At 46.0% G+C, this 24,820-nt stretch overlaps 1 protein-coding gene across 1 annotated transcript in view; it reads right to left on the reverse strand.

The window, feature by feature from the left end:
- Window positions 1–24,820, reverse strand: part of ttn.1 (titin, tandem duplicate 1) — a 149,774-nt gene that overhangs the window by 101,600 nt on the left and 23,354 nt on the right. The window contains 42 exon segments of the mRNA XM_053439232.1: window positions 9–86; window positions 198–392; window positions 464–731; window positions 1,431–1,481; window positions 1,609–1,801; window positions 1,926–2,208; window positions 2,387–2,512; window positions 2,949–3,236; window positions 3,659–3,954; window positions 6,055–6,365; window positions 7,011–7,294; window positions 7,444–7,713; window positions 7,930–8,208; window positions 8,472–8,750; window positions 8,893–9,174; window positions 9,264–9,542; window positions 9,635–9,922; window positions 10,050–10,328; window positions 10,417–10,698; window positions 10,787–11,065; window positions 11,660–11,941; window positions 12,149–12,427; window positions 12,508–12,795; window positions 12,898–13,176; window positions 13,263–13,541; window positions 13,626–13,898; window positions 14,013–14,294; window positions 14,372–14,650; window positions 14,736–15,023; window positions 15,109–15,387; window positions 15,478–15,756; window positions 15,969–16,247; window positions 16,823–17,104; window positions 17,197–17,475; window positions 17,565–17,852; window positions 17,936–18,214; window positions 18,294–18,575; window positions 18,664–18,942; window positions 19,017–19,298; window positions 19,492–20,058; window positions 20,260–20,538; window positions 21,041–24,700. Coding sequence (XP_053295207.1) covers window positions 9–86; window positions 198–392; window positions 464–731; window positions 1,431–1,481; window positions 1,609–1,801; window positions 1,926–2,208; window positions 2,387–2,512; window positions 2,949–3,236; window positions 3,659–3,954; window positions 6,055–6,365; window positions 7,011–7,294; window positions 7,444–7,713; window positions 7,930–8,208; window positions 8,472–8,750; window positions 8,893–9,174; window positions 9,264–9,542; window positions 9,635–9,922; window positions 10,050–10,328; window positions 10,417–10,698; window positions 10,787–11,065; window positions 11,660–11,941; window positions 12,149–12,427; window positions 12,508–12,795; window positions 12,898–13,176; window positions 13,263–13,541; window positions 13,626–13,898; window positions 14,013–14,294; window positions 14,372–14,650; window positions 14,736–15,023; window positions 15,109–15,387; window positions 15,478–15,756; window positions 15,969–16,247; window positions 16,823–17,104; window positions 17,197–17,475; window positions 17,565–17,852; window positions 17,936–18,214; window positions 18,294–18,575; window positions 18,664–18,942; window positions 19,017–19,298; window positions 19,492–20,058; window positions 20,260–20,538; window positions 21,041–24,700 — 14,733 coding nt within the window.

A 24,820-nucleotide genomic window follows, 5' to 3' on the forward strand; every position in this document is an offset into this window, starting at 1 on the left:
AGAAGGACCTTTGTCTGCGAGGAGAAGCTCGGCGGAACCTGGAGCTTCTCCCTTCGGCACCGGTCCAGCGACCATAGAGTCGACTCCTGACGGAGCAGAGACCGTGTTAACACTACTGCTCCAATGAACCTTCACTTCCTGAGACACTCAAATGTCTGGTGTACTTTAGTGAAGAGGTGGAACCTGTGTTTTTAAACTGTGGATATGAAACTCATAAGTCATATTTGGGCTCTCTTTGAGCTGCCATGAGTCTTTGTACCATGTGACGTTGGTGCAGTCGAAGCACAACTCGCACTCGAAGGAGGCAGGGCGGCGTTGACCTGACCTTCTGATGCATTTACTGAACGAAATTTTTTCGGCTCAAACCAGATGATGACAGTTAACGTCTGGTTCTTCAAAACACTGATTATTTGAGAGAGTTGCTTTTTTTCCAGACAGGAAACGAAGAGAGTCGCACTCTTACCTGACACAGTGAGTTTGGCGTTGGAGATGTGAGGACCACACACAACACGGTAGTTGCCCTGATCTTTGGCCTGGCAGTTGACGACCTTCAGATAATGGCGGTCTCCCACGCTGCTGATGTCATACTTGTCACTGTTGTCGAGTTTCTGCGTTCCCTTGTACCAGGTCAGAGCGATCTCTGGGTAGTTGATCCTGATCTGACACTCGAAGGTGGCGCTCTGGGTCTCAGTCGCCGTCTGGTCACTGATGTCCTCCAGGACAGAGACAGGCTGAAGATTCAACATCAGTGGTAATAATGTTTACATCAGAAAATACGACATCAGAGCATAAACAATATATAATCACACAAATTATTGTATTTAAAAAAGTTAGATCAAGCTCCAGATTCAAGTCTGTTTTAGTTTTGATTCAATAACTACAAAGCTGTTGAAAAAGTAAATTTAATCAACTTTCTCAATATAGCAACTGCATCTCACACAAAATATAAATAATAAGAAACAAAATCACGTCAACAGGAAAAAGGTTTATAGATGTGCTGAATGATTGTTGTATCGGATTCTACGCAAATGATACTATTAGACATTTTCCTATGTATAAATACTTTAAACATTAGAAACTGGTTCTTGTCATGTAGTGAATCCTGTTGTTGTGTTGATGTGTTCAGTTCCATCAGCATGTGTGTGTCCTGGGAGAGGATCATCACATGGGACTGAGCTTCATCACTGATCACTAAGTTTCTGTTTGACTCGTGTTGAGGTAAGAACAGGAAGTAGATCCTTGTGAACATCTTTAAGACAAACTGGGAATATGAGACAAACTGGGAATGTAAGACTAATAACCTCTGACTGACTTACTGATTGGTCGGTCGGTCGGTCGGTCGGTTGATTGATAGATTGATTAATTAATTGATTGATAGATTGATGGATTGATAGATTGATTGATAGATTGATCGATTGACTTTCTGGTACCTCAGTGCCGACGCGTCCCTCCAGCTGCTGGATGAGTCTGGCCATATCCTCCTCTTCAACCCGACCTCCGTGCTCCACGTCCTGCAGCAGCAAAGATGACGGTTGAAGTAAACCAGCGCAAGAAAGTCTTAAATGTTAAAGATAGATTTGTACGTTTCAACATCAGGATCAGTTGTGCGTCTCTTACCATTTTTCCAGTCTCCGTCTCCCTCTCCCGCTTCAGGAAATCCATGGCCTGCAGGATGGCCCGGAAGTCGTGGATCCCATGTTCATGCAGGATCTTCTCGTAGTCTTTGGGGTCGTGACTTCTCAGCAACTCCACGATATCTACTTCTTGTTCTTTCTTTGGGCTCTTCTGCTTCGAGGGAGTCCTGGAAACAAAAATTAAACACAAGAGATTTTCTCTTAATGTACATTTCTCTGTTTCCTGTCTTCTTAAAAGAAACTCAAACTTCAGGCAAAATCAATAAATCCAACATTCAACTCAGGTCTTACTTCTTCAGTCTTGTCCTTATGTCTCCAAGTCCTTCCACTTCCTCCTTTTTGGAAACCTCCATCTCAGAGCTGCACTCGATCTCTCCATGCTTGTTGGCGGCGACACATCTGTAGTGCCCGGCGTCAGACTTGGTCACCTCCTGGATCTCCAGTTTGGCTTCCTGGCCCTTCTGCTGGATGGAGATACGACCACCGGGAGTGATCTGCCTCCATTTGCCCTTCATCCACTTCACGCTTGGGATCGGGTCACCTCCAATCTTGGCTATGAAGGTTGCTGTGCCCTCTGTAAAAAATACAGAAAACATGTATCTGCACATTGACTTCCTCCAGTGTTTGTAACTCTGTTGTGATCGATTGTTTTACTAACTCGTCATGAAAGTTGAGTCTCTGCAGTTTTTTAAAGACATAACAAGTGGACACTGAAGTGTTTCCACAGAAAAGACGTCCAACACTTTACTTACTCTCTGAGACAGAAACATTTTTAGGTTCCTCGATGAAAAATAAGTTCTCGAGTCTTTTGACCGGAGCCGCTGCAGCCGGGGCGGGGGGGGCGGCGGCCTCAGCAGGGGCGGCCTTGGATCCTTTGTCTGAGAAAAAATTCTGAAAGTTAATTTTTGGTGAATGGAACCAAGAAACCTGCTCCATCGATAGATAGATATATTTAATTCGTAGAATCAGTTGAACCCGTATCAAAGATTATAACTGTGACGAATGTTGTTCCCAGAGTGGGTGACATCATTCTACATTCACCGTATAAGAGTCTTCTTCAAGAGTCTGCTCAGCTGTGACATGTACAAGGCTGTTATTACACAGGTATTACTGAAAGCTTTTGTTGAATAAAACCACCTGAACCCTCCAGAAGTTTCTAAAACCATTTGGACCCAAGTCAAATAAAAAGCTGGGAAGAAAAGGGTGAGTGATGTGTAAGAACAACTGTCAAATAAAGAGCCAACAGAAGAGAAGCGATTGAAACATCAGAGAAGTTCAGACACGTAACTGCTCATCACAGACAGATGGGGTTACCTTGCACATTGACCCTGGACTTGCAGAAGTCGCTGCCCGTAGCATTGCTGGCCTTGCACAGGTAATCTCCTGCGTCACCCTTTGACACCGGGCTGATCTCCAGACAGGCCTTCCCACCAACAAACGTGATCCTGGTGTTTCCGCTGGACTTCAGCTCCCTCCTGTCCTTCATCCACTGGATGGTGAGTGGAGGAGAGCCGCTCACGTGGCATTTGAGGCTCAGCTTCTCGCCCTCGCTCACCGTCTCAGGCTCCAGGCGAACATCAAATTTAGGAGCTTGGCTAGTTTCTGAAGGAGGGACGGGAAAGTTTGCTTTTCACACTGAAAAAAGATTCTGTCCACCAACGGTTGTGTCTGTAATTAGCTGATTAGTAACAAGCAGCTCGTTTATTTCAACAAGCGTGTTCCCAGCTAGCTTAGCAGCCAAATAAGAGGCTAAAAGATGAAAACACATTGAAGGCTGCTGTTAGCTGTTTTTTGATCGATGCATGCTGCTCATGTTGAACAGTTCTCGAGTCCTAAGTTATCAGAAAGGTATTAAAGATGGACCAACTGAACCAAGATGGATGACACAACACAGATCGTAGACTCCACATGTGTCGTGTCTACATATTTTACCTGAAGATCATTTGAATTTTAAAGATATACACAATCCAATTGAAGTCGGATCATTGTTGGTTTAAGATTAGAGACAGACGACATGCTCATACCTGAAATGGTGAGAGAAACCCGGCAGGAGGCTTTTCCAGCCTCGTTGGTGGCCTCGCAGCTGTAGGCGCCGCCGTCCGAGCTGCTGGAGGCTTTCACACACAGCACAGCCGCATTATTCTTGAAACTGATGTCATATTTGTCAGAGGCATAGATTTCATTGTTGTCCTTGAACCACGTGACGTTGAGTGGCTGTGAGCCAGACACCCGACCCTCCATCTTCACCGTCTTACCCACTGAATCCACCATGGACTCCAAGGGCCTCTTGGTGAAGTTTGGAGCGACCTTTCTTTCTGTTAGTAGAGAAACGGAAGAAAATCAGCCCATGTTCTGAAGTAGCTGAAATGTAAACATGTATTGTCCACCGGCCAGCGGGCCGATACCAGAGCATCAAGGAAACAAAGAGGTGCAGCACAAGAGACAACAACAACATGAACTGCAACACAACAGCAAACATACACAGAATATCCACCTAATAATATAAAAACTTTCTTCTCACTTTTTCAAATGTTATGTGCAGTATCTGACCCAACCACAGCAACGTGAACGACATGCTGTCAGAAAGGTCTGAGTAAATATACAACCAACTCTTTTCAAACCCAACAACCACAGGACCAGAAAACCAGAAACGAGACAACATCCGGGACCATGAGAGGCGAGAAACCGTTGTTGCAGGGGAGGTTAGCATTCATGACGACAACCAAATGAGGGAATGAGTTGAAATGGAAAAGTGTTAGTGCGTTACCTATTTTAACATGAGCATGACAGGTGTCAGTTCCATCTGCATTGGAAATTTCACACGTGTATTTTCCCGCCGCTGCAACTCTGTCGCTGTAGAGGACGTCCAGTGTGCAGGAGGAGTCAGTGGTTTTGACGTTGTACTGGTACGAAGCCCAGATGAGCTTGTCGTCTTTCTTCCATGTCACGTGGACCCTCTGGCTGCCGGTGTAAGTGCACGCAAGCCTCAGCGCTCTGCCCAGCTCGTGGCAGACGTCCTCGAGTTTCTTGACGAATCGTACGGGCTCTGAGAGAAGCAACGTTGAAATGAGTCATAGAACACACTGTCCTATACATGTGGAGCATGAACGAGTACGTTACGTCCCAGGAGTCCGTGGAGGACGTCATGCGTAGAAAGACAGGCTAAGTGAATGGACGGATCTTAACCTCTACGTTAAGGTATGAAATGTCTCAGGTGGTGGAAAGGCCATGAGAGTGGCATTAGAAGTTATCTCTGAGAAACAGCCATTACATGCATGAAATTAACAATAAGATCTACATGCACTGTGGAGCTGGTTAGTTTTACCTAGTGTGACATGAGCATGGCAGATATCTGAGCCTTCGGCATTGGAAATTTCACAAGTGTATCTTCCCCGAGCTTCTTCTCTGTCACTATTGAGGACTTCCAGGACAGCGCTGCAGTCTGAGGTCCTCACGTTGTACTGATACGAGGCCCAGATCAGCCGCCCGTCTTTCCTCCATGTCACGGTCACTCCTCGGCTGCCGCTGAAGGCGACTCGAAGTCTCAGCGGTTTGCTGAGTGTGAACCTGGTATTTTCCAGCTTCCTAATGAAGCGAGCAGGTTCTGTGAGAAGCAGTGATGGTTGTTAGATGCAAACGTGATGGTGAAGAAGCAGATGGTACAATTACAATGAAATCTGTAATTATGAATCACTGATGAAATTCAATTAGCCTTAGTTAAATTGTGTGAAGTCAGGAAGAAGATATAACGCCAAAATGCCACCATTGTGCCGGAGCAGCTCATGTTCCACTCCAATGACACAACGGAGGGCAACATGTCCATGATGGAAGATCTAAGTCATTTTGCTTGCTTCACTTATCAGGGACTACAACAAAAGAAGAAACGTTTCCTTCCCCATTTAGCTGTTTACTTAGTTGTGCAGTAAAATCCAGTGGAAGTGGAGCTGATCTAAGATCAGGATAAAACTCCTGCTGTCTCGAGCCTTGTGTCTGTGAATGTTGGCCGGTGAGTGTCAGTGAGTGAGAGGTGAGATGTGTGTACCTTTCTTTGAGCTTTTACAAAGGACATAAGCGTCACAGATCACAGAGCATTCTGCGTTTGAAAGCTGACAAGAATAAACTCCGGCTGCTTCTTCTCCGTCACTAGTGAGGACATCCAAAACGCACGAGGAGTCGCTCGTCTTCACGTTGTACTTGTACGAAGCCCAGATTGGCTTCCCGTCCTTCATCCAGCTCACGTGCACTCGCTGACTGCCAGTGTACGTGCACGTCAGACACAAAGGATCACCCACACGGTATGATGTGTCTTCTAGCTTTTTCACGAATCGCACTGGTTCTGTGAGAAGCAACAATGTTGTTAGTCGCGTCATGAAGCCTGGTCTGTTAGCAAATCAATGAATGAGCATGTTAGCTGAAGTTACCTAGTCTGACATGAGCGTGACAGACAGCAGAGCTACTAGCATTGGATATTTCACAGGAATATCTCCCAGCAGCCTCTTCTCTGTCACTGTTGAGAACCTCTAACACACAGCTGGTGTCTGTTGTCTTGACGTTGTACTTATACGAAGCCCAGATTGGTTTGCCGTCTTTACTCCAGCTCACATAGATGAGCTGGCTGCCTGTGTACGTGACTTCAAGCTTCAGAGGCTGACCAACCCTGTAGATGGTGTCCTCCAACGCTTTCACAACGCGCACAGGTTCTAGGAAGCAAGCACATTAGTTGTTAGTTGCCTGTGGACCAGTGAAAAGGTGAGTGAGATTATGTGAAATGGAGTAAATATGACTCATTGTTTTCAGTTGTTGATTTACCAATTTACTTTGAAACCACAGAAACTAAAGGAACCAGAGAAAACCACAAACTGTGGTGAATGAATGTAGAATGTAAAATTCTGCTAAAAACGAGATTCCATATCGTTCAAGAAAAATAGAATTGTTCCTAGCATGTTGTTGAAAACTGAAAACAACGAGCACTGAATATGATCCTTGATTTACCTAATTTGACCTGAGCATAGCAGATAGCAGAGTTTTCAGAGTTAGTGATTTCACATGAGTATCTCCCGGTTGCTTCGAGCCGGTCACTGTTAAGAACCTCCAGGACACAGGAGTTCTCTGTGATCCGGACGTTGTACTTGTACGAGGCCCAGATTGGTCGGCCGTCCTTTCTCCAGCTGACGGAGACGCTGGGGCTGGCGCTGTAAGCGCAGTACAGCTCCAGCGGCTGGCCGAGTCTGAAAGTGGTGTCTTCCAGCTCTTTTAAAAAGCTCACAGGTTCTACAGGAGGCAATGGTGATGTTAGTTGCATGATTAATGTTTACATGGAAGGATTGGAATGATAATTAATGAGGTGCACTTGTTATTGGCTTTACCTATCTTCACCACAGCTTGGCAAATAGCAGTGCCTTCAGAATTGGAAATCTCGCATGAGTATTTCCCAACGGCTTGCCGACAATCGCTGTTGAGAACTTCCAGGGTGCTGGAGAAGTTGGTCGTCTTGACGTTGTATTTGTACGAAGCCCAGATGGGTTTTCCGTCCTTGGTCCAGCTGACGTAAATCCTCTGGCTGCCGGTGAACGTGCACTCCAGCGTCAGAGGGTAGCCAATTTTATAGAAGGTGTTTCTCAGTTTTCTCACAAAGCGAACAGGTTCTAAGAAATGAGTTAGCAAGTGGTGTTAGATGATGTAAGCAGTGAGGTTCAGCCCCTGAAAACAAAAACTAATACAGTACATTAATGTGACTCATCCTTAATTTAATATATGTAATATGTTGTGAAATCATGAGCTAGGTAGCTAACATGGTTACCTAGTTTAACGTTAGCATGACAGACGTCAGATCCTTCAGCGTTAGAGATTTCACAGGTGTATCTTCCGACAGCCTCTTCTCTGTCACTGTTGAGGACGTCCAGGATGCAGGTGTCCTTGGTGGTCTTAACGTTGTACTTATACGAAGCCCAGATCAGTTTCCCATCCTTCTTCCAGGTCACAAATACTCGTTGGCTACCAGTGTACGTGCACTTGAGGGTCAAAGGTTCGCAGAGTCTGAAATACGTGTCTTCAAGCTTTTTCATGAAGTGAGCGGGCTCTAGAAGGAGTAATGGTTGGGTTAGTTGCATGTAGCCTGAATTATGTTGTGCTGGCAGGCAGGTTATAGAGATCATGTAGTCGTCTGTCTAGATAAGAGCGTCTTGTTAGTCCCTGATGAACGCAACACTCTGCCGTTGCTCCTGAACCACCACACAAGGTCTCTGTTGGTTAATGAAATGAAAGGAAATGGTATTTAAAGAATTTGTGACATTACCTAGGCTGACACGAGCGTGGCAGACGTCGGTTCCAGCTCCGTTGGAAATTTCACAAGTGTAAGTTCCTGCTGCCTCAGGTCTGTCGCTGTTGAGCACCTCCAGAATGCAGGTTGACGCGGTTGTTTTAACATTATATTGATAAGACGCCCAAATCAGCTTATTGTCCTTCTTCCAAGTGACGTGGACCCTCTGGCTGCCAGCGTAGGTGCAGACGAGCTTCAGTGGCTGACCAACTATGAAAGTTGTGTCCTCCAGCGTTTTGATAAAGCGCACAGGTTCTGCGAGAAGCAAAGCTGATGTTAGAAATGAGCCCACTGTTATATTGCCATGCAATGCTGTGCTTCTCTGTTCATGTCAATGTAACTGAGCGAAGTATGAGGACAAAGCTACATTAGTATTTTTCACCTGAGCAAATCTTAAGGACAATCCCTGTATAATAGAACCACACAGTGTCTGTGTCTATCGTGATCAACAGACTGATCTGCAGTCAGTCGTTGGCATGTTCATTAACATAGAAGAAGAAGAATGAAACAAGCGTCACCTTTCACTGTCACATTACAGCTGACGGAGGCCGATCCCACTCGGTTCTCGGCCTTGCAGATATATTCACTGTCGTCAAACTTGGTAGTTTTCATCAATTTCAAAGTCGCGACACCATTTGAGAAATCCATTGAGCAAGTTTCAGACTTGCGCAGGTTTCCGTCGGCCTTAAACCAAGCTACGGAGATGTCAGGAGTTCCAGCTATACGGCATCTCAGGGTCACTGGTTCACCCACAGTGACCTCCACCGGCTCCAGTGGTTCAACAAAGTACGGTTGTTCTGAAGTGAAACATGATGTGATGATGATTTAGTACAGATGTTGAGTATTAGATGAACAAATGAAAATAACCACTCAATCGTTGAAAGATTACAAATTTTTAGAACTGAACCCCAACTTAATAACTCATGCTAATGATTTTACCTAGAATTGACACTTGGGCTTCGCACTTGTCACTTCCAACTCCGTTGTCTATTTCGCAAGAATATCTGCCAGCTGCCTCCAGCCTGTCCGAGTTCAGAACCTCTAGGATGCAGGAGGTGTCTGTGGTGTTCACATTGTACTGATACGAGGCCCAGATGAGTTTACCGTCCTTCTTCCAGGACAGATTGATACTGGGGGTTCCAGCAAATGTGACCTCAAGCCTCAGAGGCTTTCCCTTTGCAGAGGAAATGTCCCTCAGCTTCTTCACAAAGTGTACTGGTTCTGAGAGAGGTAATGATGATCAGTTATAGAAAATTCATCTTGAGACGTTCACAGATGGTTCGAAAAGATCAAGTCTCCTCATAACAAACCTTTGACAAACAGGTAAACTGGGCAGCTTTCCGTCCCAGCATCGTTTATGATCTGGCAGGTGTATTCTCCAGCTTGGGACTTTTCCACTTTGTGAAGAACCAAAGTGGCGACGTCGTTCTTCAGGGAAATCTCACAGCCTCGTCCATGCTGAACTTCCTTGGCTCCTCTGAACCATTTCACTTTCAGCGGGGCACTGCCTCGCACTTTAGCTGACAAAGACACATTTTTGCCAGCCAACATTTCCTTCGCCTCGGGTGTTTCCACAAAAGATGGAGGTTCTGGGTTCACATAAAAAAGATGTATTGTAGGATAATTGATAAGTTTCTGTTTGATCCGATGATAAACTGCAACTTTATTCTCATCTACTGACCTGTCACACTCATGGAAGTGCTTGTCTCACTGGTTCCTGCAGCGTTTACAGCTTTGCAGGTGTATTTGCCGGAATCTGACATCTTGATAATCGGAACTACCAGTTTGCAGTTGTTATCAAAGCAACTGATGTCATAGTTCGGACCACTCTTGATCTCCTGGCCATTGTGGAACCAGGAAGTTGTTAAAGGGGAAGAACCAGTAACTTTACACTCCATCTCACCAGGCTTACCCACAACGAGGTGGGTGTCTCTCAGCTTCCTTATAAAACTTGGAGGAATCAACTTATCTGTTGTCAAAAACACAACATGTAACATGTTATAAAACATTTCTGAGCTGAACGTTAAGTAAAACGATTATTAGAATTATTTCATGAGAAAATAGGAAGCATTAAAAAATCTACAGTGGCCACCAACCTGAGACAGAAAGTTTAGTTTTGCAAGAGGCTGAACCAATGTTGTTGGTGACCTCTAATTTGTATTCTCCAGCATCTGCTTTGTCAGTAGACCGAATCTTTAGGGTGGCAACCTTCTTTGTGAAGGACATCTGATACTTGGCACCAGCAGAGAGGTCTTTGTCATCCTTGAACCACTTAATTTTCAGCTCTGCAGAGCCAGATACTCTGACCTCAAGAGCTGTGTTTTCCCCTGATTTCACGTTGAAGGAGTCTGGACTATCCACAATAGCAGCAGGTTCTAAAAATGTAAGGAAGAAGATATTAAGCCATACGAATCCTCACGGCGTCATGAGTGGTAACCAAATACGGTCTGGAACGCTACAAACCTAGAACGGCCACTTGGGAAGCAGACTGCACGATTCCTGAGTCATTCTTCAGCTGGCAGGTGTATTGACCAGCCGTGGTGGAGTCACACTTGGGAACGACAAGCGTTACCACATTGTTCTCAAACATGATCTTCCTGTTGTCACCGTCTCTGAGAATGTGATCTTTATCCTGAACCCAGGACGCAGTCAGAGGCTCAGAGCCTTTTACTGTAGCTGTGAGAGTCAGCCTCTCGCCGAGCTTCACTGATTGGTCGACCAGCTTTGTGACGAACGCCGGTTGTTCTGAATAGTGACAGAAAGGTCAAAAGTGAGGAGACGTGATTATATTCAAACTAAGCTCTGAGGAAATGGCCACTGGGTCTGAACTAACCTTTAAGAGTAATGGTCGTACTGCAGGATTCACTTCCTACACTGTTGGACACCCTGCACTCATAAAGATCAGCGTCCTCTCGGTCCAGTTTCAGAATGTGAAGGGTGGCCGAGCTTCCTTCACTCACCATCTTATATTTCCTACTCTCCTTTAGCGGCCTTTTGTTTTTGTACCAGCTAACCTGGAAAGGTGGAGTGCCATACATCTCACAATGTAGGCGGGCCTCTTTCCCTTCAATGCCCTCCACTGGGTTTGGAGTTTTGATGAAGGATGGAGACTCTGGAAAATACATTGAGATATCTTAACTGAAGTAACAGTCATGGACAACCAAGTCTTCACTGCAAGCAAATCGGTGGAACAGTTCCCCTGGAAATCAAATCCTTATCGGGGGTCATGCTGAGGTTCAGTCCATGCTTGAGGATCCATCCAGACATTGACAGAAAAAAGCCCAATGATGATTAGTGAGGAAATGGAAAGACTGACTTTATGGTCATGCTATGGGAGGAGGGTCGGTGATTTCACGCTGGGATCAGAGAAACAACACGAAAAAATCAAGGTCATTCCGTGGGTCATGTTTAAAAAAATGAAGAAAAAACTTCTCTTAAAAAAGAGGTGGCACTCAGACTCATGCTATCTGACACACTGGAGGACAGACACACTGGAGGACACACCGGAGGACAAAAATCAGTTTTGACTGAAATAAAGTCCATGCTGAAGACTTTAAACAGGGCATCTCCAGAAACTCTCCATTCCAGATGTAATATCAAAATCTGCATCACAGGGAATAGTAATTCTTTCCTTTGCATGCTGCACAAGTTTAGGGGAAACAAAATCCACACAAGGTGTAACCTGTGAATCTACTTGATAGCTGACCTTGAACTGAGAGGACACTGCTGCAGCTCGCACTGCCAGCATCATTGTGAGCCTCACAGGTGTAGACTCCGTTATCCTCCAACCTCGTGGTGCTCAGTTGGAGGTACGCAGCCGAGTCAACAAACATTATTTTATAGTTGCCTCCGTCGGTTATCTTTTGGTCGTTTTTATACCAACTCATGTTCAGGGAGCGTGAGCTGGTGGCCTTGCATTGGAAGCGGTGTCCCTGGCACTGCTTCACAAAGGTAGTAGGAGGCAGTTTAAGGACAAACTGAGGAGGTTCTGCAAAATCAAGAAAAGAAAATTCACTTGAGCATCAATGTGACGTATGGAGGATGTGGACGGGTGACAAGACAGATATTCCTAAAAAAAAAAGATATTGTAATGAGGTCAGGTGGAGATAATGAAGATGAAGAAAGAGAAGCTGTGAAAATGGGAAAGAATAAGATGGAGCTAATTGAATGGTGGACAAAAAGAACCAAGTCCAACCTTTCACCAACAACTCTGCTGCACTCTTCACGGAGCCGGCCTCGTTGCTAACTTGACAGGAATAAATCCCACAATGCAGAGTTCCAACGGAGTTCAGCTCTACAGAGGAGGAATAGGTCTCCAGTCTAATCGAGCACGATGGCCCAGTGATGAGTTCGATGTCGTCCTTGAACCATTTCACTGTAAGTGGAGGCGTTCCATCAAAAATACTTCGGAAGAGCGCAGTTGACTTCGGAACAACTGCATGAGACTCAGGCTCAGCAACAAATCTTGGTGGCACTAAAACCATAAGAAGAGCATGAGAGTACAGAACTAACTTTGAGTTCAGAATGTGAGGAAGTAGACCTTTGACTGCTGACCTTTAGCTGTGAGAACTCCACTGCACACACAGCTGCCTGCTTGGTTGGTCACTGTACAGGAATACTCTCCTGTGTCAGAGCTCTCTGTCAGAGCTAACTCCAGTGAAACTGTGTTGTCGGCGTTCAGAAGTTTATATTTGCAGCTGTTGCTGATGCTTTGTTTCCCTTTGCGCCATTCGACTGACAGAGGAAGAGAACCGGACACTTTGCTTTCCATCGTGACCACCGAACCCATAACTGCTTGAATGTTTGTTAATTTCCTGACAAACGTTGGAGGAATTACCTCTTCTGTTTGAAACCATAATAACATTTAATTACAATCCAAGAAAAAAAACAATTCTACAACGTATTATATTTGTTCCACTAAGAGTTGGAGGTTATTTTACAAACCTAAAACAACCATCATGATTTTACAGCTGCAAGTTCCAACAGAGTTTGTAGCTTCAAGCAGATACTGTCCGCTGTCGTCCAGCTGAGACGCCTGAATGTTCAAACGACTCCGGTTGTTCTCGAAGCAGAGACGATGTTTTCTGCTGTTCTGGAACTCTTTGCCCTCTTTGCTCCACCTAACACTGATCGGAGGAGTTCCAGCTACGCTGCATTCAAGACTAACAGGATCTCCACACGTCACTTTGACTACCTCTGGCTTCTGTTGGATTGAAGGTGGTTCTACAAAACCAAGAAAAAGAGATGAGCATTTTCTGTAAGATCTAGCTTTATGTGAGTCATGAGAACTTTGCATGAAGAAGTGGTACCTCTCACTAAAAGAGTGGCAAAGCATATGTCCTGCCCGGCTTCGTTTACGACCCGACATGTGTATGTTCCGTGATGAGCGGCCTCACAGGCAGGAATCCTGAGAGTCGCCTCTTCGCTCTCAAACTTTCTCTCGATCTTTGAGTCTTCTGAGATCCAGTTCTCGTCTTTTTTCCATTCTACAGAAAGAGGCCGAGAACCATACACGACGCAGCTAAATACCACAGCGTCTCCCAGAACACTGGAGACATTTTCCATCTTCTTTACAAATGTTGGGGGAACTGATACAAACAGGAGAGGCGAGTTAATACCAGCCACTGAACATGACTGTTGTTTATCAGTGTTTAATCATCTGTAAAACAAACCTTTCAGAGACAAGGTTGCAGAACCAGTGCAACTTCCAACCTCATTGGCTGCAGTGCACTGATAAGAACCAACATCTTCCACATTACAGTCCTGGATGTTCAAGCTGCCCTGGTCTTCAACAGTGAAACACTTGTGGTTGGATTTGATCAGCTTTCTATCTTTGAACCACGTGTACTTTAACGGAGAACTTCCTGCCACTTTGCAGCTGAACGCTGCTGTGGAACCTTTAATGACTTCGAGAGACGTTAGCTCATCAACGAATGATGGAGGCTCTGAAATAACAAAGCAAATAAAACTAGAACAACCTCTGATTTCCTTCAGGGATCTTATATCTAATATCCTCTCAAATGAATGCTGACGAGATGTAGACGTGTAGGTAAACCAACCTTTCACTTCTAGCTCCGCACAGCAGCTCTGTGTGCCGGCTTCATTTCGAGCCTCGCAGAAATATTTCCCGTTGTCTTGTTCACTAGCTTCATGAATCCATAAAATGGCTACAGAGTCTGAGAAAGACATCTTGTGTTTGACACTCTGCTGAATCTCGGCTCCATCTCTGAACCAGTACACAGAGATCTGTGGAGAACCTGCGACCTCACGGTCAAACATCGCACTGTCTCCTACTCTGACTATCAACGCACCTTCAGGTCTGTCAGTAAAACAAGGAGCCTCTGAAAAAATACAGAATACAGTTATACACAGTGGTGATCGCTGCAAAGAAAAGTGACCAGTAGAGAATAATATTGACCTTTGACAAAGAGTGTCGTCTGACAGGAAGTGGAGCCGACATCGTTCTGGATCTCACACACATATTCTCCAGAATCTGAGGTTTTAGCAAAGAGAAGCTCCAATGAGCTGCAGGTGTTGTCTTTGGTCACGGAGCAGCCGGCACTGGACAGAATCTCCTTCTTGTTATTGAACCATTTGATGGTTAGTGGCGGCGTGCCAGAGAGCAGAACGTTAAACTGGACCTTAGAGCCCGGCAACACGTTCATGGACTCAGGCTTTTCAAGAATACATGGAGGTTCTGTTGAGGGACAAAACCCAAAACATCTATGATAACACAGTCAAAGAGGTGAAGAATGAGCTGAGGTTGCAGAATGAATTCTAACCTTTAACAAACAAAGAGCCGGAGCAGCAGACAGATCCCGCTGAGTTCGTAGCCATGCAGGTAAAACTGCCGCTGTCGCTACTGTCAATATCAGCAATCTCCAGAAACGCGACATTTTCAAAAAATGAACATTTCTGTTTGTCATCAGTCTGGAGCTCGTTCTGGTCTTTGTACCACTGGATGGTCATCGGCAGCGAGCCAGACACAAGACAATCCAGATGAGCAAACGACCCTTTGATTCCTTCTGCCTGCTTCAGTCTTCTTGTGAAAGACGGTTTTATAATCTGATCTGTTACATACAAAGTGCAAAACAGTGTTAGTTTGTCTGAAAATAACAAATAAGATGGAGATATGAAACCTCGGGATTAACTGACCTAAGACGTATACTGATGCTTCACAAGAACTTAACCCGGCAGCATTAGAAACCTCACAGGTGTATTCACCAGCGTCATTGGTTTGTGCTTTTACAATGTTGAGCACAGAGCTGCAGTCTGTGCTCTGAACTCGGTATCGCCGACATGACGTCAGCTCTTTTCCCGCCTTCCTCCATCTGCACTTGAGCGGTTTGGTGCCTGAGAATCTGCACTCGAGCCTGGCTGGGTCACCCTGCGTTACACTGACGGACTTTGCCTGTTCTGAAATACTCGCTGGTTCTGAGACAGAGAACACGAACAGGTGTGACGGACAGAAGCATCAAGCGAGACATAGAAGCGACGGCAGTTGAACAGAAACATCCCACAAACCTGTGACTATGAGCACAGCAGCACATCTCTGAGTCCCGGCTTTGTTCTGGGCCTCACACACATATTTCCCACCATGTGACAACTGAGCATTTTTCACATTCAACATGGCACTTTCTGTTTCAAAGGACATGTGAACATGCTCGTCTTGTGTGAGCTCATAATCGTCCTTGATCCAGGAGAAAGACATGGGCAGTGATCCAGACAACATGCACCTCAGAGTAACGTCAGAGCCCACCGTGCAGGACATGTTGTCCAGTCTCTGAACAAATGACGGAGGTTCTAGTGAGAGAAGACCACAGGTCAGACGACAGCTAAATCAAGTGCAGCAACTCAATTTCTAACAGGTTTTAATAATGTGCAGCTGGGTGAGTTGAAATATGGTGAAAATGTCCTGGTGCCTGGATTTAAAAATAAATGATCAACATTAGCATGCAAACATGATTAATGAAGAACCTGGACAGGCAGATAAAGCTGGGGCGACTTTAACAAACCTTTCAGTGAAATCTGGCAAGAACACGATGTCTCCCCAACGTCATTGGTCACCGTGCACCGATATGTGCCAGCGTCTCCGCTCACACAGTTTGAGATGTCAACAGTGACTGTGTCGTTTTCGATGCTGACTTTGTGTCTTTTGTCGTTTCTGATCAACGCATCATTGAGGAAACAACTGATTTCAAATGGAGCAGAACCTGAAATGGTTCCTTCCAGGACGATATCAGATCCCTTCACGAGCTCAGCCGATTCAAACGGCCTCATAAACACCGGAGGTTCTATAAGGAAACAGATCATGTTTTATTCAAAGAAGAGGTTCTGGGCCACAGAATGTATTAAACTGTTCAGAACGAATCCGAGTCATTGGACCAATGAAGGTGCATCAGTGATTTTAAACCTCTTTGTGTTAGACTCTGTCCTGATCAGACTGTCAATAAAGATGGAAGACAAGCGTATAGGTCATACACCATCCTCCTCCATGTGAGCACATGGGACATGGACCAAACTAATAACTAAAAGTAGATGCTAATAAAAGTTTGTCAAAGACGGTTTCTGTCATTTGAAGTAATTCAAGTCTTTATGCTTCTGATCAGTTTGGTTTTAATTAGACTTATGGCTACACTCCACGATCACTACAACACAAGATGGCAGTTTCATTTCAGATTTGTTTCTGGATACTTGGAGGAAGTGGAGACAGGATGTCCATCTTTGTTTACAGTCTGGAGGACTCACAGAGTCATAATGGAGTCGGATGAAACACTGAGATCAAACCTCAGGTCTCTGTGGGAAAGGGACATGTGGACCAGCTTCAGTTTGCCTGTGTACGAAGAAGACGAGTGAAGACTGTACAAACCTTTGACTGTCACTGAGCTGCTGCACTGGTCTGAACCAGCATCGCTGGACGCCACACACACATACTGTCCACTGTCCTCTACACAGCAGCTCTCGACCTCCAGAGTCGCTATGGAGCTGTCAAAGGTCGTGGTGTGTCTGGGCTCTGGAAGCATCTCTGAGCCGTTTTTAAACCATGTGATGACAATCACAGGACTGCCCTGAACTTTACAGGACAACCTCAGAGGCTGTCCGGATCTGAGCAGCTGTGACGGCTCTGGCTTCATTGTAAATGTTGGTGCTTCTGTAAATTCAGAGCAGCAATCACAGTAAAATTAAGAGGACATTTAAAAAATAATCAGCTGATAACGTTTAAAAGAGAGAAAGAAACAGCACCTTTCACAAACAGCCCCGCGGTGCAGTCCACCTTTCCGGCGTCGTTGGATACTTGACATGTGTATTTAGCAGAATCACTGGGTTTCACAGAGTGAAGCTCCAATGAGCTTGAGGAAGCATCTTTCTTTATGAAACATTTTCCTCCAGTGAAAATCTCTTTCTCCTCTCTGAACCACTTCACCACCAGAGGAGCTGTTCCAGTAAATGCGGATTTTATGACAATGTTCGATCCAGGTGAAGCATTCTGAGATTCAGGTTTCACCGTGAAGGCCGGAGGTTCTGGAGGTTTTGGGGAAAAACAATGAATAAGTATCTGATGATGTCAAGGTCTGACTCAGATTCAAGATGAAGTCATTAACTGCTCTGACCTCTGATGTACAGAGTGCCGCTGGTTTCTTCCTGCCCGGCAGAGTTGGAGGCTCGGCAGGTGTAAACACCACCATCGTTCTGATGCAGGTCGGTGATCTTCACCGACACCAAGCTCTCACTCAAATCAACCTGATATCTCTCATCACTGTGGATTTCTTTATTGTCTTTGAACCAAGACACAACCATTGGCTGAGATCCAGAAACTCTGCACTCCAACGAAACCTGACTACCAACACGTCCGTCCACTTTCTTTAGACTTTTGGTGAAGGACGGTGGAACGGCTCGATCTGTGTAGGAAAGTATGTCAAACAATATCAGAGCCCAAATCATTCGCTTGTTATTGACGATGTACTTTTTGGCAAAAACTGACCTATAACAGTGACCGAGCAGCTGCACTGGTCTTTTCCCACTTTATTGGACACCTCCATCTTGTACTCTGAGGTGTCTCCTTTATCTGCGGAGAGGATCTTTAAGATGGCCGTGTTCTCCTTTATCGTCATTTTATATTTACGGCCACTGATCATCTCCTTCCCGTCTTTAAACCACTTCACTCTGAGCTCGGGGCTTCCAGAGATGGTGCAGCTGAGTGTGGCTGAGTCTCCTGCGCTCACACTGATGGACGCTGCCTTCTCTACGATCCTGGCAGGTTCTAAAATACAATACGAGCTTTAGATTCTGCAAAACATCTGCCTCTGAAATATTCCTGACATACATGAACGTGTTCTGACCTTGAACTGTTAAGACTGCTTCACATTTCTGCTGCCCTGCCTCATTCTCGGCGATGCAAGTGTACTTGCCACCATGTTTGATCTCGACACAGGAGAAGGCGATGCTAACGATGTTACGTTCGAACTTCATCTGGACATTTGGGTCGTCGTCTCTGATCAAATCAGAGTCTTTCATCCATTTTACAGTGATGGGAGCGGAGCCCTTAATGGTTCCCTGTAGCTTCACTGTATTTCCCAAAACTGCTGTGGCGCTGTCAAACCTCTTTGAAAACATAGGTGGCTCTGAAATAACAGCATGAGTCAGACTCACATAAGAAATAGATCAATAACTATAACTAAACCTAATAGTGTATTTTATTCTATCACCTACCTTTCTGTTTAGTTGTGGACTTTGAGCTCACAGACCCGACCTCATTGGAGACGACACATTCATATTCACCAGAGTCTGCGCTTTCAAACGAGTGGATCTCCAAAGAGCTCAGGGATCCCTGAGACACTATCCTGTGCTTCTTATCTGATGACAGACATTTCTTATTCTTTCTCCATGACACCTCAAACGGTGCAGAGCCAGATATTTCACAGTGCAACACGGCCACAGATCCTCTGAGCGCCTCTACACACAGCAGCTCCTGTTTGAATGATGGCGGCTCTACAGAAGAACAGACACTTCAGTTAGACGTGTTCCTATTCGGACGGAGAGTGAACCTGCACGAGTCTACACACCTTTCACCGTCACTTTAGTGCTGCAGCTTTCACACCCGGACTCATTGAGAACCTCACAGGTGTAGTTTCCACCGTCAGTCAACATGACGTCCTTAATTTCAAGAGTGGCCACGCCCTCTATTAGCCTGACGCCGTGTCTGCTGCCAGCACACAGCTCGCTGTTATTAAAGAACCAGCTGGTGTGAAGCTCAGGCGATCCTTTGACGGAGCACTGCAGCCGAGCGGCGCCGCCCTGCTTCCACACCGCAGAGGCCTCCAGCCTCTTCACAAAGACGGGCGGCTCTGCAGAGGTGTGTGGTTACAAAGAGTCAGCGTGAATCAAAGACAAACTTCACACCAGCATCGACAGAGAAGAGGTTTAAGATTTTAGACATAAATCAGACACCAATTAATTAAATGTTCATTTTCATTGCTGCAGATTTGCAAGAGCTTCAAATTCTGCAAAATCCATGAAAATGAACTAGACCGCTCTTACCTTGGACCTTCACCACAGTGGAGCAAATTGCACTCCCAGCTTCATTTGTCACCGTGCATATATACTGTCCACAATCCTTCAGTGTGGTCTTTAGGATATCAAGTGTGACAGTCTTATCCTCGAAAGTCAGTTTACAGTCTGGAGACTGGTGGACCTTTCTACCATCTCTGGTCCATGAGACACTGACTCCAGTGTCCTCGTCCAACTGACCCTCCAGGTGCAGAGGAGCACCGACCACGGCAGCCACAGTGACCAGGGGCGTCACAAAGGAGGGTTTGTCAATGACATGCAGCTCCATGCCGCTCTCAGCCGTCCCAACATTATTGGACACTTTGCAAACATAGTGCCCCCTGTTGGCTGCCTCCAGGACGGTTATCTCAAGAGTGTGTTTGTTCTTTTCACAAGAGGTATGGAAGTGTGTCAGCCCTTTGGGTAAGACCTGCTGGTCTTTGAGCCAGACGACATTGAGAGGAGCAGATCCTGATATAACACACTGTATCACTGCCCTCTTACCAACAAACACAGTCTGAGGCTCAGGCTCAGTTATAAAGGAAGGAGGACATTGTTCTATAAGAATTAAGGAGAAGAAGAAACATTAGTAGTCATTTGTCAAACCCTGTTTATTAACTTCAACCAAAACCTGCTAATGAGACAAAACAAAGCAGCAGAGCAGATGCTCTGACTTATCACCAGACGAATCAGAAACCAGCAGAGACGATAACAGATCTAATCAACCAGCGCAGGAGAAGGAAAGTGCGTCGCTCTTACCTGTCACGCTGAGAGAGGCGGAGCACTCGTCACCACCATGCTGGTTGGACGCCTTGCAGCTGTATTCACCGCTGTCGTCCCTGGTCGGGGTCAGAAGCTCCAGTGAGGACATGCTGAAGCGACTGATGATCCGGTACTTATCCCCCTCTTTGATGGGGTTTCCATCCTTGAACCACTTGAAGCTCACATTCGGAGCGTCTTCAGTTTCACATTCGAACTTGGCGGTGTTGCCAATGTTGATCTCCACAGGGACGATTCTGTGTCTGAACACAGGTTTCACTGTTTTGAAAGAAAAGAAAGAAAAAGATAAATTAAATAAAGAGAAGATGAAACAGAGAGGAAGGTTTCTACAGAAGGTGTTGATGAGGTGACCTGGTGAAACAAAGTGATCCTGCAGGGACTGTGGAGGAAGGAAATGGTTTTAGGTTGAGGATGAAGACGTGAACAGGGATACTGTGATAAAGAAAGAAGAGGAAACATGCAAAGAGGAATGGAGCAGGAATGAAGGATGTCTAAAGAAATGGAGTTTTAGGTGCCTCCCGTGAAAGAAACAAGATATGAATGTGATATGTTTATGGAGGAATGATGAGCTGTGAGGGAAGAGGGAATATTCCTGTTGTCTGCTGAAAAACCTCAAACCTCCATATTTTATTTTGATTTTTAACTGAGTAGATTCAACTTGTGAATACAACTTCCGGTTCTGATTTTGAGTTTTGAGGTTTGCAGACAACAGAAGGTGCTGAGTTAGTTGATGATGATAAAGAATTGTCCATCATCAAACCTCTTGACACCACAGTGAGTCTTGAAGACGTGGTCGTCCTGCCGGCTTCGTTCTCGGCCTCACAGACATATTCTCCTTGATGCTTCTGCTTCAGAACCTTGCTGATAACTAGTGTGTATGTATCGTGATCTTTGGAACACTTGAACTCTTTGCCAGATTTTAACAGTTGCCCATTTAAAAACCAGTTTACGTTGGTGACATACTTTACGGTTGCAGTAAAAACAGCCTTGCCAGTTTCCTCAGCATGAATGTCTTCCAGAGACCCGACGACAACAGGACGAACTACCAGACTGTCCGAGGACTCACTGACGATGATGGCCTCTGAGAGATACTCCTCTCTGGTCACTGTGTGGACAAACGTGTCCAGTCGTTGTTGGGCCACAGAGACAGTGACCTCCCTCTCTGACCTCTGCATCTCACTGCTCACCTGTTTAGACTCACGGATCTCTGATCGACTCTGAACTGTTGCACTTTGGAAAGACGCCCTGGCTTCGGTTCTAACGGCTGCAGACTGAGACGCAGCAGCAGGAAGCCCGGCTGCACTCTCTGCTACCATCACAGTGGCCACCACGGAGGACAGCACCTCTTTGGATGCTGCTGAGCTGACCAGCACTTTGTGAGGCTTTTCGATCTGCATGGAACCGGGCTGCTCTGATGTAAGACTTTGTTGCTCCTGGAAAACCATCGCATGCAGCGCGACCTGGAGTTCCGACCTGAGGTCAGCTGTCTGAGGGTATTCACCCACAAACGACAGATTGATCTCCATGGGAGAACCTGGGTTTGTGATCAGATAAGTGTGCATGGCTCGTTTTGGTTCTCGTTGAACCTTCGCCTCCTGCACCTCCACTGCCTCTAACCTACCCACAACATCAGCCAGTAGCAGCGGCTGGTCAGTGGCCACAGCAGACTGCAGAGCGTCTCGGAGCTGACAACGCAGATTCACATTGGATGGTTTTGGGATCTGAATCACAAAGTTTAGCTCTTTAGGCAGAGTCAGAGCATCCTGAGACTCGTGGACAAACAGGATTTCTTCAGGCTGCTTCATCACGCTGACAGCTGAACCTTCAGATTTATGGATCTCAGTTGAATGCTCTCCAACAATCACCTGCTTTTCTTCCAGCAACACAGACTGTCGGACCGACTGTCCCTCTTGGATCTGGACTGCAAAGTCCTGCTCCGCAGCTTCTAGAACAGCACAGCTCTCAGTGGCAATGCCCTTCTCCTCTATGAAAACAGGCTTTTTGGGGATTTTGGGCTCAACTGTCATCTCAAGCCTGAATTTCTCATCAGTGTTAAGACCAATGGTGTGACCTTCCTCCAGAGTCTGAGTGTCTGTGACATTCAAAGACTGCATGATTTTCCAGTCATCCTCTCTCTGGACTAGCGCCCTCTGCTGTTTCATGTCAGCAGAGAAAGGCGTCTCCTTCGGGAGCTGCATGGGCTGAGAGGAGACTGTAAGGATGTGGGGAGCTCTGGGCTCTGTGCGATGCAGTGACTGATCCCTGTTTACTTTCAAATCAAGTTCTTTGTGATACAATGCTGTGATCTGTCGTTTTTCCTCTGAGGTAGCTGCATGCCTTCTACTCTTTTCTTTTTTCGGTATCGCCACCTGCTGGTCAGGTTTAATGATTGTAATTATGCCTTCTTTTGGTAAGACTGATAAAGAATTAATGGACTGAAGGTATTTTGTTTGTGGTATCTCTTTCTTTGGCTGAATTGATGTGGGGTCCATCTTTGTTGTAAAGTCTGAGGTTGTCTCACAAACAACAGTCCTCTGCTCTTCTTGAGTCACTGAATGCACCAGAGTCGGACTCGTCCTCGTCGCTCCCTGTTCGGCCACGGGCTTGTGGCTGCTGAACCTGCCCTCAGACTGTAAAACATTCTGGTCACTGATAACCTGCAGGTTCAGGAGGCTCTCGCCCTCTCGCTCAGGCTGCACACACACAGATGAATCTAGACCTGGCACATTTCCGACCTGCTCAGCCCGGAGTTTGTATTTCTCTTCAGCAGCTATCGCTGACTTAAACAATACGTCTTCACATGGAATGATGCTCTCTTGCTCTGGTCTGTGAATGTTTAATTCCTGCTCTTTCGATAAAGTCACTGTAGTTTCACTCACTGGAGCGATGACTGGTCTGTACAGCTCTTTCTCATTGACAGGTTTGGTAGCTGAGCCTAGAGCTGGTAAAGGCTCAGAGTGCCCCTCAGTGATCGGCAGTTGCCCTGTGGACTGAGCCGAGTATAAAACTTTTACCCCCTCTGTGATTCTAAAGCTCTTCTCTTCCTCTGGTCTTTGCACCACACCTGACCTTTCACCGAGGAAGGTTAGAGTGGACTGGATTTGGGGACCACTAACAAACTGCCTGGGCTCAGTGGAGGTCTTCATATGTTCTGGAGCCTGGTCCATCAAGACCTCGGCTCTCACTGTGGTGAGCGGGAGAACCTCTTCAGATGTAGCCGACATGAGTTTCGACGGCTGCTCTTTGGCTAACTCAAGCTCGAGTAGCTCAGGGCTGAGGATCCTCTCCGAGTGCTGCTCTGTGATCTTTTGACTCTCGTGCACTGAAGACAGGAACGTGGCCAGATGAAGCTGTCTCATAGGAACAGCTGAGACCTGAGGAGGACAAGTAGGAGCCAAACAAACCCTCTCCTGTACTTCATGAGACTGTAGCACTGCTGCCTGCTGGGGGAGCTGCTCTCGATGAAGAGTGGCAGCCGAGATCTCAAGCTCTCTGAGCGTTCCCACCTCTTCGCTGGGAATAATCTGCCGGTCGTCAGTGCTAATGGTGTAAATCATCTGATCAGACCGGCTTCTTTCCTGCTGTAGCCTGGATCCTGTGGTTTGTTCCGTCATGGATATTTTCAAACCTTTAGTTTTCATCACTATCGACGTCTCGTCCTGAACCTTCTCCCTGAAAACCAGCAGCTTGGCCGAACAAGACTCCTCCCCATATTGGTTGGAGGCCTTACAGGTGTAGAAGCCACTGTGTTCTTGTTTGATGCTCTTTATATGAAGGAAACCTGTCCCATCTGGATTGTTCACAATGATACAGAACCCACTGGGCTGAATCTGGATGCTGCCTTTGAGCCACTGAACCTCCGGGAGTGGATCTCCGGTCAAAGCGTACCTGAAGAAGACCTCTCCTCCCTCACACAACTCAACACACTCCATTGTTTGAAGGAACTTTGGGGGTTTCCCAGTTGTTCCCGCTGCTTTTTCCTCTGGTTCTTGTTTCATCAGCTGAACATGCAGGTAAGACGTGCAAGTGGATTGACCAAATCTATTGCTGACTGTACATGAGTACTCTCCTTCAAACTCCCTCTGAACTTTGTCAATGACCAAACTGAACTCATCTTGCTCGCGAATGAACGTGTACACGGATGAACTGGTTATCGTCTGCCCGTTATGGAACCATTTGATCGTGGGTTTCGGGAAACCAGACACTTTGACAGAAAACACAGCACTTTCTCCGACAGTCACAACTGTCGGAGAAAGTTTGCTGATGAAAACCGGCTTTTCTTTTTTCTTCTCCAACGAGCTTAGGAAACGTTTAGACTCTGGTTTGAGTTCAAGTGTTGTGGTTTTGTCTGGAACCTTGAGGCCGGTGAAGAACGACTGCTGCGTTTCCTCTTCCACTGTGACGGAGGAGCTAGAGGAAGCTGAGTGAAATAATCACAGTTTAAAATGAAGTGAGAGACTGAAAACACGAGTCATCCTTATTCTGGATGCTTTAGCCAAGTTGTACAACACATGACCCCATTTCACAAACATGCTGCCAA

Source organism: Pleuronectes platessa, chromosome 14 (assembly GCF_947347685.1).
Source record: "Pleuronectes platessa chromosome 14, fPlePla1.1, whole genome shotgun sequence".
NCBI classification, from domain to species: Eukaryota; Metazoa; Chordata; class Actinopteri; order Pleuronectiformes; family Pleuronectidae; genus Pleuronectes; species Pleuronectes platessa.